At 45.0% G+C, this 13,259-nt stretch overlaps 1 protein-coding gene across 1 annotated transcript in view; it reads left to right on the forward strand.

The window, feature by feature from the left end:
* Positions 1 to 12,389, forward strand: part of SNX29 (sorting nexin 29) — a 1,801,773-nt gene extending 1,789,384 nt beyond the window's left edge. Inside the window, exons 21-23 of the mRNA XM_089669411.1 lie at positions 9,593 to 9,940; positions 11,932 to 12,036; positions 12,302 to 12,389. Of these exons, the coding sequence (XP_089525537.1) occupies positions 9,593 to 9,671 (79 nt within the window). The 3' untranslated portion in view covers positions 9,672 to 9,940; positions 11,932 to 12,036; positions 12,302 to 12,389. The remainder of the gene's footprint in view (positions 1 to 9,592; positions 9,941 to 11,931; positions 12,037 to 12,301) is intronic.
* The last annotated feature ends 870 nt before the right edge of the window (positions 12,390 to 13,259 follow it).

Consider the following 13,259-nt stretch of genomic DNA (forward strand, 5'->3'; position numbering starts at 1 on the left):
TCCACCCAGACTTCCCAGCAGGCTATCTCATCATCTTCTCTCACAATTTCAGCGTTAGATGCTAAACTGCAAGTATTTTTACGCAATATCACCGCATCCATATCCGCTTCCTTGGCTTGGCTTGGAAAATTGGCTTCGGATCTCAGAGGGGAAATAGCTCAGATTGGAGACCATACGGATAAATTGAAAAATAAGTTTGATGAATTGGTGCAATACATTCATGTTTTGGAGGAGGACAACGCATATCTGAAGCACTCCATGTCCGAAATGCAGCTCCAATAAGAGGACTTGGAAAACAGGGAATGGCGGCAAAATATCCGTATACGTGGTATGTCCGAATCTATTGCTGATGCACAATTACACCGTCACCTACTGTCGTTTTTCATCGCAACTGCTCCCATGGTTCCAGAAACAGATTGGCGCATGGATAGGGCTCATCGCTCTTTGGGCCCAAAACCTGTTGAAGGCACCAGACCACGCAACGTCATAGTCCGCTTCCATTTCTTTCAAAGCAAAGAAGCCTTATTATCAGCAGTTCGCCACAAATCTTCTCTGGAATTTAAAGGTGACAGACTCCAACTCTTCTGCAACCTGTCCCCGATTACCCTGGCCAAACGGCGTGCTCTGAAGCCGATCACCACACACCTTCAGCAACACCGTGTCACTTATCGGTGGGGGTTCCCCTTCAAGCAGGTCGTATCTAGGGACAATACTTAAGTTGTTCTCCGTGATCGTCATGAGGCGGATTCTTTCTTAAAGCACCTGGGACTTCCACCTTTGTCAGACAATGTGTCCTCATTGCCACCTAATCCATCCCGTCCATCCGCCACCCCCAACAAGATCTGGACTCCAGTCCGCGGAGGCCAGAAGAGACTTTCACGCACCCCACAATGTCCACGTCATCCTTGGTCTACCGATCCGCCTGTCTGATGATTCTCTGGGGTGACCTTCTGATGTGAATCCGGTGACGATCCTTCCCTCCTGGTCTATACATGGTCTTTCCACAGGTTTTTTTTGGCCGGCCGAACCCTTGTTGGGTGCATTTTTCACTTTGTTCGTCCTGGCCGGGTTTGACGACCTTCCTGATGTGTCGGATGTCGTACTGCTCCCGATTTTGTCTAGCCATAGGCCTAGACGACTTGGGTCTAATTGTTGCTCCCAAGTTTATATCCTTGCGAATACCTATGTCTACCACTATGTTTACTCTCTTCTGTGTTATTTTAATGTCTTTTGTTTTTTATTCTGTTTCATCTATGGTATTTCATTCATCTTTCATGCTAATACATGTGCTTCATCCATTATTATTTCATGATGGCTTTGAGGTTTTTGTCATATAGGCCTTGATTCACTATTGGGCGTGGTCGCATATTCGTGGGCGAACGCCCAATTTTCATGGGCGACCGTCTATTTTTTACCCTGCAACCAAATTCACTATTGACCAGCGCCCATAAGCAGATGCCCAATCTAATTCACAAAAAGACACACGCCCGGAATCAGACTTACAAAGCAGACTTGCTAAGAAGCATGTCTAACACCATGAAAAATCACTGCAGAGACATGTTCACTTAGAAATTTGCTTTGCCAAATATTAGGACTTCACTTTAAACAATATCTGCTATTTCCAAAAAAATTAAGAATGTGTTAAAAATAGCTTTTTCAAGGAAATCGACACAGTAAAAATCTAGACTCCCGTGCAGTGTCTTTGGCCGATATAACTGAGCATGTGCAGAACACATTTTAGGTGTCTGCCATGGGCGTTTGCTTTTTAGCCACTGCCTAATAGTAAATCTTACTGTGGATTCCTCTGACAGCCGACACTCGGTCGCATCTACTGTGTTTAATAAACAGCACTAAGCATATCTTCATGTAATCTAATTTGATTTCCTTAGTTCTAGTGATTCTATTTTTGTTTCTTATCCTTTATAATTATTTCTGTAATGATTTTACTTATTTCGAAGGTCTAGATAATATTTATTTTGACAGCTGAATGTAAAAATAACGGTCCGCAATAAAAAAAAAAAAAAAAAAAAAAACAGCATGGGTCCCTCCTCTCATCCTTACCAAGCCCTTCAGGTCTGGTATGGATATTAAGGGGGAACTCCACGCTGAAATTTATAAAAAAAAACAGCGTGGGTCCTCCTCAATATCCATACCAGACCCTTATCCGAGCATGCAGCCCGGCAGGTCGGGAAAGGAGGGGGGAAGCGCGAGCGCCCCCCCCACCTGAACCATACCAGGCCACATGCCCTCAACATGGGGGGGTGCTTTGGGGCAGGGGGGGCTCCCCCTCAAAGCACCTTGTTCCCATGTCGATGAGGACAAGGGCCTCTTCCCCACAACCCTGGCCGGTGGTTGTGGGGGTCTGCGGGCGGGGGTTATCAGAATCTGGAAGCCCCCTTTAACAAGGGGGCCCCCAGATCCCGGCCCCCCCCCACGTGAAGGAGTCTGCGGTACATGGTCCCGCTACTCCTTCACAAAAAAACAAAGTGTAGTGTAAAAAAAACACAGTACAGGGTCTTTGACAAGTCCTTTATTAAAACAATGTCCCAACGTCAATCACGGCGGCGGCGGCGGCGGGGACCCAAAAAAAGAAAAAAAAAAAGTTCCGCTCCCGTCGGAGGCTTCCAGCCTTGTGAAGAAAAGGATAGCTGACATTTCTTATATAGGTATGGAGCCGGGGACATCATCCGAGTGACCCGCCCCATGTCACATGCTTGCTGTTCCCGGCTGGCCCCACCCCATACCTATATAAGCACTGTCAGACTGTCTCCTGCATTCAGCTAGTTAGCCTCAGTGGAGAGACAGGGTGACATTTCTCAAATAGGTAATGGGCGGGGATGATGTCCCCGGCTGGCCCCGCCCCTAACCTATTTAAGAAATGTCAGCTAGCCTTTATTTCAGACGGCTGGAAGCCTCCGACGAGACCGGAACTTTTTTCTTTTTTTTTCTTTTTTCGGTTTGCGCTGCCGCCGTGATTGACGTTGGATCTACTGCGGGGGACATTGTTTTAATAAAGGACCTGTCAAAGACCCTGTACTATGTTTTTTTTTACACCACACCTTTTTTTTTTGAATGAGTCGCAGGACCATGTACCGCAGACTCATTCACGTGGGGGGGGGCGGGATCTGGGGGCCCCCTTGTTAAAGGGGGCTTCCAGATTCTGATAAGCCCCCCGCCCGCAGACCCCCACAACCGTCGGCCAGGGTTGTGGGGAAGAGGCCCTTGTCCTCATCGACATGAGGACAAGGTGCTTTGGGGGGAGGGGGAGCCCCCCCTGCCCCAAAGCACTCCCCCATGTTGAGGGCATGTGGCCTGGTATGGTTCAGGAGGAAAGGGGGGCGCTCGCTTGTCCCCCCCCCTTTCCTGACCTGCCGGGCAGCATGCTCGGATAAGGGTCTGGTATGGATATTGAGGGGGGCCCACGCTGTTTTTTTTTTAAATTTCAGCGTGGAGTTCCCCCTTAATATCCATACCATATCCGAAGGGCTTGGTATGGATGGGAGGGGGGGCCCACGCTTTTTTTTTTTATTATTTTGCAATAAAGGAAATTATTTTACATTCAGCTGTCAGTGGGGAACCCCGCTGACAGTTGAAACATTAACACATGGCTGTCGCTCCTACAATCCCGCATGAGTTATGTTATCAACTCATGCAGCATTTTAGTAGCGAAAACCAATGCAGCGCTCATGTTTCAGCTGTCGGCGGAGTTCCCCACTGACAGTTGAATGTAAAAGTATTGCAGGGAATTATAAACAATTTTTAAAAAACCCGGCGTGGGGTCCCCCCTCCCATCCATACTAAGCCCTTCGGGTCTTGTATGGATGTTAAGGGGTAACTCCACGCTAAAATTAAATAAAAAACAGCATGGGGTACCCCCCAAAATCCATAACAGATACTTATCCGAGCATGCAGCCCGGCAGGTCAGGAAAGGGGGGGGGGGCGAGCGAGCGCCTCCCCCCCTCCTGAACCATACCAGGCCACATGCCCATACCAAATTATTCAAACATTTGTAAACAGACCAATTAACTGAAATGGTTTGGCATTTGTACACCAAATATGACGTTCCCTGAGGCGTTGGTAAACCGAGGTACGCCTGTATTAGTATTGCAATCCTTTGTATTGGGATACATAGAACCAACATACATGTGAATTGGCAACATAGCACAACATTTGTGTCACATTGGAGATATCTGGCTAGTTACACTAACCTTGCCCAGGGACCTAGGATTGATTCACAACACAGAAATACAGGCTGGGTTAGCAATGTAGCTCCGTGGATTAGTGGTTAGCACTACTGCCTCACAACTCTAGGGTTGTCGGTTTGAATCCCAACCACGGCAAGGAAGTAGCATGATCTCCGTGTGTGGCTGTCTTCAAATAGATGTTCTGGCAACATCTTTGCTTTCTGTCTAAATGATCCCTAAAATGTGAATTAGAATGAGGCCTTGTCTGTTGAAACACCTTCAAAGCTGCACCTTATGTGTATGTCATACAATGGGATGAGATAAGGGCCTGGGCTACTAATAGATTTGATAATGATGGTTTACACTCCATCCACTTTTGTGAAGGATTTGGCAAGCAAAGAGCTGACAGAGAGAGAGAAGAGCGAGCCAGTGAAATGAAGAAGACTGAGCGAGAGATACATACTGAAGAGTGATAAAGAGAGACATACAGAAGAGTGAGCGAAGGCGAGCCAGTGAGACGAAGAAGAGTGAGCGAGAGATACATACTGAAGAGTGATAAAGAGAGACATACAGAAGAGTGAGCGAGAGCGAGCCAGTGAGACGAAGAAGAGTGAGCGAGAGATACATACTGAAGAGTGATAAAGAGAGACATACAGAAGAGTGAGCGAGAGAGAAGAGCGAGCCAGTGAGACAAAGAAGAGTGAGCGAGAGATACATACTGAAGAGTGATAAAGAGAGACATTCAGAAGAGTGAGTGAGAGAGAAAAGACTTGGTTGGTGAATCCACACATCAAACTTGTCACAAATACTGGCATGGATTTTTCCACCAAATGCAAAGCAGACCCTTATCCCAGCAGGCAGGTACCGCACGCCTTCAAAGATTTATTTTCTTTGTTGATTTACCTGCTTCGTTCCCACTATATGCAATTGAAAATTACTCTTTAAGTTGCCAATTTTACTGTGTTTTCTAGAGAATTACTAACTAGTTGTGTTTTCAGTTGTGTGTAGCATTGCGATTTCTATTTGAGTCTAGATGTTAATTTGCTAATAAATGGCCAAATTTTCAAATACCTTTGAACTCTCGCTGCAACAAATGGTGTATGTTAATACACTCACATTCACATTCATTATATCCAATATCAGGTACGATGTCAATTCACAAAAACACCACTGTCACATCTAATCCGATGTGGCAATTGCCCAACTTACAGTGAAGTTGCAAGAGTTCACAATCCAATTGGATGTGAACAGAGCCTACAGTGGACAATAGGGTGCAACTTGGTCTACAATTTGCAAGTCGCCTGTCATGCCAATTGCATGGCAATCGCAAACAATGTTACTGGGGGCTACCCGGTCACATTAAAGCAGATTTCTAAGTGGTGTTATTGACACCACAGTCACATCATGTGACTTGCATAGAAGTTGCATGATTTCAAAGTCGGGGTACATGGTGATTTCAAGTGCAATTTGCAAGACATCCGACACCGATCTCTCAGCAAATTGCATGAAAAGTAGTGTATTCATTACTCCATTATTACTTGCGGCTCCGACCAAGTTTGAACCACAACAATATGAACGCTCCAATATGCACATTGAGTGGGACTTGGCATGTGATTTGCACAACATGCAAGTTGTAAATCATCTACTAAGTCACACCCTATTGTCTGCTATTAGAGCGACCATATGGGTGTGTTTCAAACACTGATTTCTTAAGTAGTACATGTACTACTTTAGTGGCAATTTGCATAGAGATCTGTGTCAGATGTCTTGAAAATTGCATTGAAATTGTCAACTTTACTGTAAGTCGCATGATTTGTAAATCAGCTTTGCCCAGAGTGTAATGTTTGGTGATGTTTGATTTCTGGAGTGTTTCGCCAATTGTTGGGAAATTCACCATACTAGTCAAATCGATTTGTCATTTTCAGTATTGCATACAAGATGTGGTCATGTGACTGTCTTAACTCATGCGAGAATCTGGAGGGAGTTGTGACCATAGTAGCAATAAAGGTTCCAATTGGGGTTCCCTTTCACATCCCTGCTCAATGTTCTGTTGTATGCTGCACACGTACACTTCACTGTATATATCTTTCTGATTTGTGGGGCCTGTATACCAAGGGTTAATGCAGGTAGGAAGCGGATTCATCAGGTGAAAACACTTACACTGACCAAATTAAGGTCAGTGGTGGGTGTGGCTTAATTGGGTGTGGGGCCTTGTTTGGCGTGCTCCAAATACAACCTAGCTTATATAAAGATGTGCAGTAGTGAGTGATTTGGCCTGTTACTAGGCCGTGTGGTTTTTGACTAAGTCCTTGCTTGTAGTGGTTTGGGGGAAGAAGAGATTTTGTGCTGAATTGCCCCAGACACCACTCAGGCTGTGTTTGGAAGTGGGCTGGAAATGTTTGCATATTTTTGGCCTTGTAAAGTGTGTTTGTGTGTTATTGCACAATGATTGTGTTTTTTCTCTTTGCATTGAAAGCCTCACACATGTCAATCGTTTTGTTTAAAATCTGCTCTTGTTTTAATTTTGCTTGCTTATTTAGACTCCAATGCATTTTTCTGACAAACCTGCTGACAAATGTATGTGTAGGGGATTTGTAGAGGTGGGAGGGTTTTTTTTTTCACATGTCTTGCTTTCTTGATATTTTGATCTGTAGACTTTTTTGTGAATGGCTCTTTATACTAAGTGATTGTGTAAGTAAATTGTATGTGTACAAAAATGTTATTTGATTCATCTTCCCCTTTGTTTCCTGCTATAACCTGTGCACGCACAGTTCATTAGAAGTATCTTTAGATTGTAAGCTCTTATGAGCAGGAGTGTTTTATTATTGCCACATCAATCCTATTTTTTTGTTACTCACACCAAGATATTGACTGTACCTACTTGTTCCTGCTGACCAAATAAATGAAGATATATTTGATCAATAAATGTTTGACCAATGTTTTTGTGTTTATTTTATGTTCAATATATGAACAACCTTAATAGTTACTTTGTATACTTATATAATCTGCTCAAATGTAGCTTGTAAGAGCGTGAATATGCAAGTGTGTGCAAATTGTCTTTTTCAAAACAAACCAAAAAAAAAAAACCCCTCTTGCACCACAATATTGTTATGTACCAATGAATATGTCACATTCACTGTGCAGCCAGCTACAGGTTTTCTACAATTTGATTTACAGTAATAAAATAGTCCACACTGTGTTGATTTTTGGCCTTTGGCAACAAATATATATATTAGCCAAGGTTAAAGAAAAAATTCAATGAGAAACACATATTCGCGAAAGCTAACATAGTCGTGCATACAAATGCGCGATTGCTGACAAACATTCGCGATTGCTGCCATTAAATGCGCGATCGCGAACAAATAAACGCCAAACAGCTGTCCCCGTGGCGCTCGAGCGGCTGTCCTCCCGGAAGTGTGTCATCATGTTCGCGCGGACCCGGAAGTGGTTGTGGGGAGTGTAAGTGGGTGAGAGTGGTTGGAGGATTCTGTATTTCTTTGTATTTTTTTGCAGTTTGATTGGCATTTGGACATGGCAAGACAACAGATTGCAACTGAGGAGATGATCTTTATTTGTAAAGTAAGTGTGGCCATTGCAAATATGTTCATAACATGTGAGGGACAGGTAATTGCAATTTTTTGGTTGGGGCCTAGCAGAATCTCACTTGGTGCACATGCTACTTATCTGTACATTAGCTCCTGGGTATTGATGGGTCAATGATATTAACCACTTGCCTGCTGGGTACTCCTACCCCCTTCCTGTCCAGGCCAATTTTCATCTTTTTGCACTGTTACCCTTTGAATGACAATTGTGCGGTCATGCCACATTGTACCCATCTTAAATTTATATCAGTTTTTTCAGACAAGTAGCTTTCTTTGGGTGGTATTGACTTGCTGCTGTGTGTTTTACTTTTTGCTCGATAAACAACAAACTATCACATAATGAAAAAAAAAACTGTTTCTATTATAACATTTGGTAAACCGGTAATTTATCAACACTGATGTGCGTTGATGAGGCAGCACTGGTGGGTGGCACTGCTGGCCACAGGTGGGCGGAACTGGTGGGTGGCACTGATCATCAGTGTCCTGATGATCGGTGCCGATCCCTGCTCTGTTAACTGCTGGTTCTTGGCAGTACTTTCCCCACATTCTGACAGCGTGAGGAAAGTGCAGCCAAGACCCGGCAATCGCATTTCCCTGTGATCAGCGTGTCATTGGACACGGCTGATCACATGGTAAAAAGCCGCTGTGATTGGCCTTTTACCACATCACGTGGTCAGCTGTGTCCGTAAGATCGCTGGGGGCGCGTAGGAGAGCGCGTTCTGCCAGGACGTCATATGACGCCCACCCCGAACTGGCTGGACGCAGTGTAGCGTTATTAGGCTATCCTATTAGCTATTCCTAGATTGTAAGCTCGTAAGAGTAGGGCCCTCTTACCCCTCGTACGTTGTTTGTTGTTGTTGTACTGTGCCATGTATTGTCCCCCCTATTGTACAGCGCTGAGCAAACCCTTTGGCGCTATATAAACTCGTAGTAATAATAATAATAATAATCTGCGGTCGGCAAATAGGTAACCAGCTAGGCCTTCATGGTTAATCTTTGAATATCTGGACATGTATAATGCATTACATTCTACAATGTGTTGGTGTACACGGTATTACAGTGTACAAAGTATTACAGTGTGCAATGTGTTGCTGTATCCTGCATGACAGTGCACAGTGCATTACAGTCTACAACAGGGGTCCTCAAACTTTTCAAACGGGGCCAGTTTACTGTCCCTCAGACCGTTGGAGGGCCGGACTATAGTTTAAAAAAAAAAAAAAAAAAATGGTCATCTCCTGTACTGTGCCCCATCATTGGTGTCAGTGGGTGAAATAGTTCCCCATAATTGCTGTCAGTGGGAGGAATAGTGCCCCATCATTGGTGTCAGTGGGAGGAATAGTACCCCATCATTGGTGTCAGTGGGAGGAATAATGCCCCATCATTATTATCAGTGACACCAATGATGGGGCACTATTCTTCCCACTGACACCAATGACACTTAAATAGCTGACCCCTGTTCCAGCATGGTGCTGCTGCAGCCAGCATACCTGGTTGCAGCAGTACCATCTGCACGGCACACCTGTCAGCTGTCCTCCTTCTTTCACTTCGGCCTCTCCCTCCCTTGATTTTCATGTGGCCGCTCGGCTCCGCCTCCTCGCCAGTGATTGGCCGCCTGTGTGACTTTTCTGAGCTACAGTACTGGCGCCCAATCACAGATGAGGAACGTGGTCACTGTACAATGGAGACAGGCTATCAATTGTGTCTAGGTAGAAAACAACCTTAGAAATAATGTACGGTTTGAACATCTATATAATATATAACCATACTAATGCAATGACTTGACCACATTTGTTCTTTTTTTTGCAGGGGATGCCGGCTATCCACAGCTGACGTTGCTGATGGCTCCAGTCAGGTACCCCCAGAGCCTGGCCCAGAAAAATTATAACAAGGCTCACGTCAAAACAAGAGCCATCGTGGAGCAGACCATCAGGGTGCTGAAATCCCGATTCTTGTGTTTGGCCAGGCCTGGGGGTGAGTGTTCCAGGATCATCCTCACCTGTTGCCTCCTACACAACATCTGCCAGGCGAAGAATGATTCCTGGGAGACTTCTGAGGAGAGGGAGCCGGAAGTCCGTCAGCTGCGGGTGTCCCGAAGGTCCAATACGGATGATGGGATGGCCACGCGAACTGACCTGATCACCCGCTACTTCACATGTACGTATTCTACCATAGGTAGAGATTAAATTTGTTGCAGTTGCAATCAATTGGGTTCTTGTTTTGCTCTTGAACAATCGTTATCTTAAATTAAGTTATATCTTTTCAATCCATTGAATTGGCTAGTATATCTGAGGTGGGAAAATATTAATCTTAGTAACAGACTACAATATTACCAAGAATAATCCACACAAGGATGGCCAAATACAGGTCTTATTTATTGAACAAGAAAGTAAGTTTGACAGAGCATATAGAAATTGGAGAGCAAAGATTAGACCTAATGTAAGTTCATCCTCCAAGTTGGAGGTTTTCCATTTGATTTTTCCAACAATCAAACTCAGCAGATATCAAAAAGGTAGCTGCTGACTTGTCAAATACAGACACTCAACGCTCCCTCCATCCAGCAGGGTACTCACCATGACTGGTTTTATCAGCAATCTTCTTGCCCTGGCACCACCATCTTCAATGTGTGCCCCTGTCTGTGACAGCTTTTGGCTTCCTAAGCAGGTGCCCACTACCCATGCTTGAGTAGCGCTGCACTTTGGGAATGGTCCCGTAGTCTTCAGGGACCAGACACCTCCAAGAAAACAACAGAGGGGGTAGTAGGGCAATTTAGAATTGCAGCAGAAGCGGGAGCAGGTACCTGTCCCATTCAAAGACTCTATACACAAAGGTGACAATCCTTAACCAGGAGCAGGAGACATGCCTTAAAGTTGAAATTCCCCTTTTGGGTGGAGCTCAGCTTGAAGTGTCTTTTCTATCACTGGCTCAAAAATGGTAAGAGGGGCCAAATCTGCCAATGCGATTTATACTACTCGAAAGCCAACACCCATTCAATGCTCGTGAACCAGCCCATATTGTTCTCTGGCCAAGAAGTTTAAATTTTTAAATTAGAAGGGGGCATCACTTTCAAACCCCAGGAAGTCCTTTGCTACCGTGAACCCTACATGAAGTAAATGATTTGCTCCTCCAGGGGGTCCCACTGTATTGGCAGGAATCTTCATGTCCCAGGGCAGCATCACAGGCCACATGGGTCACACTTTTGGGTGCAGCAAATCAGCCATTTTGCACAGTCACACCACTCGTGTCTGTGCTCCGGCTTTTTTCCCTCCCTAAATCACAGGGGTGACCTATGCAAGAACATCCTTTGCTACAAGAGGTCACTAATGGTAAGTCATCTCACAAACACCCTGCTGAATCAACTGATTTGCTTGGTGCCTTGCAACAGCCGTAAATGGCATGTTTGCAGACTCTCCCTCCCACGGACACAAATGTTAACCACATGCCCTCCTGAGGATTTCACCCCTTCCTGACCAGGCCATTTATAGCATTAAAGCAATGCGTTACTTGAACTGACAATTGTGTGGTCATGCAACGCTGGCCCCAAATGAAATGTAAATCCTTTGTATCCCAGAATTTTAGCTTTCATTTGTAGAAATTTTGTGACCTGTGTGTTTTGTAATTACTTGCGCTAGATCACCCCAGCCATTCACTTTTGTGACTCAAGCAATCTTTCTCCCTTTTTGAGATTAAACATGTCCATTTCTGTAGTGCCAAATGTATTCTGCTCCATGTCTTTGCTGCCTAAAATCACAATACATGTAAATTTTGTTGCTGCTGTGAATGTTCGAGTGTCTACAAATGGCAGACTATATCCTGTTTTAATGGTGTTATTTGTATTAGTAATGGTGGGGAGCAGCAATTTATAGCGGGACTGTGACAGACATTCTTGCCACTGGGGGGAATTAGCTTGCTGTCCCTGACATCCCCAGTGACACCAAAACAGTGATCACTGCTGACCAAAAAGCACTGGCACTGTACTAATGGCACTGGGCAGGAAGGGGTTAACATGTGGGGCGAGATAATGGTTACCTGTGTGTTGTGTCTGTGTGCTTCACTGTAAGGACACTGCTTAGGATGGCTGTGCTGGGCACATACATCCAAAGCAGTATGCACAAGCTGACATGGAGAATTGTCTTGTTTACATGCAGTTATCCTCCCCATCAGAGATGCTCGGGAATCAGCGGGCACAGCCGAGTCATCAGTAGCAAGGACCCAGGGATTGACAGCCGAGGAAAAATGGCAACACGGCCAAGGTACGAGCACCCATGATGCCCTGTAGCAGGATATTGGGTAGAGGGTGGATGCCAAGCATTGGTTGCCATTTTAGCCAGTGTGTAGTCAATATGACAAGTTGTCCTGGCCAATCAAACATTACATGAAGAAATGCTGTGGCTTTGGGCAAGAGAGTGAAGAGGAAGTAGAACAGCTGGCTAGTTGGGCCTATTGTCTGTGCCACCTGTAGATTTCTGAAGGAAAAAACCTCTGCTATGTATCTAAATGTGTTTATTTTTCTTTCAGCTGATTAACTGCTGGAGGGGAAGGCAGATGGCGACCCTGGGAAGCCTGTTGCAATTCACTGTCTGATGTCACAGGTGGGTTTGGAAAAGTGATCTTAAAAATTGTTCCAAACTACAATAATAAACATGTAAGACTAATGCCGGCCATAGACGGGTTGAAAATCAGAAAATGTTTAGAACGTTGGTGGCAACTTCGGCCCATCGAACAACCGATTTTTCTTTTTGTTTTTTTTATTTTGAAGATCAGCCAATTTTCAACCTGTCTAAGGACTGCTTTACCTGCTCTGAACAACTGCTTGCCACAGAGCAGCCAAGATCATTAATTTAGCTGCTCCCATGCCAGCATTCCTTGGCCCCTCTCTCCTGTCCATTGCTCCCCGAACAAGCACCTTGTTTTGGTGTGATCCCAAGAACACTCCTTCATGAGCCACGTATACCAGAGAGGCAAGCTTTTCAAGCACATCATGAAATCAGGATGGGGCTCCACTTCAAGTAAGCATTAGTGTGCCTGGGGGAGGGGGGGACCTTTGGCCTTGCCAAACACAGTAGATGCTCCAAGAATGTTTACTTGAACTCTTGAAATGGTTAAAAAGGAAAGACACTCTAGATAGCCTGCACTGAGAATTGACTGTCATGATGACGTGTCAATGATTATTTGCTCTCATTTTTCGGGAGTGGTACTGCTTGCGGTTGAAGCTGGTAGAAATCCACCATCACGTCCTCCACTCACCTTCACTTGTGGCCAGTGGATATTTTGTGGCCCCAGGCAAGAACTGGCATCGAGGACCTGCATAAAGACCCTGGCATGCCAGAGGTGGTTTGGAAGCAGCACAGCAATTTGACCATCCCTTTCCTCTATGTTGGTTTTAGGGGTGCAGAATTGCTTCTCGTTCCTGAACGGACTGTCGCCGGATATCAGAGTCCCCATATTTTCAAGATATGTTTTAGCCATGTTGGCT

Source organism: Staurois parvus, unplaced genomic scaffold, assembly GCF_062004578.1.
Source record: "Staurois parvus isolate SC_StPar_1 unplaced genomic scaffold, SC_StPar_1.0 ptg000075l, whole genome shotgun sequence".
In the NCBI taxonomy this organism is placed as follows: Eukaryota; Metazoa; Chordata; class Amphibia; order Anura; family Ranidae; genus Staurois; species Staurois parvus.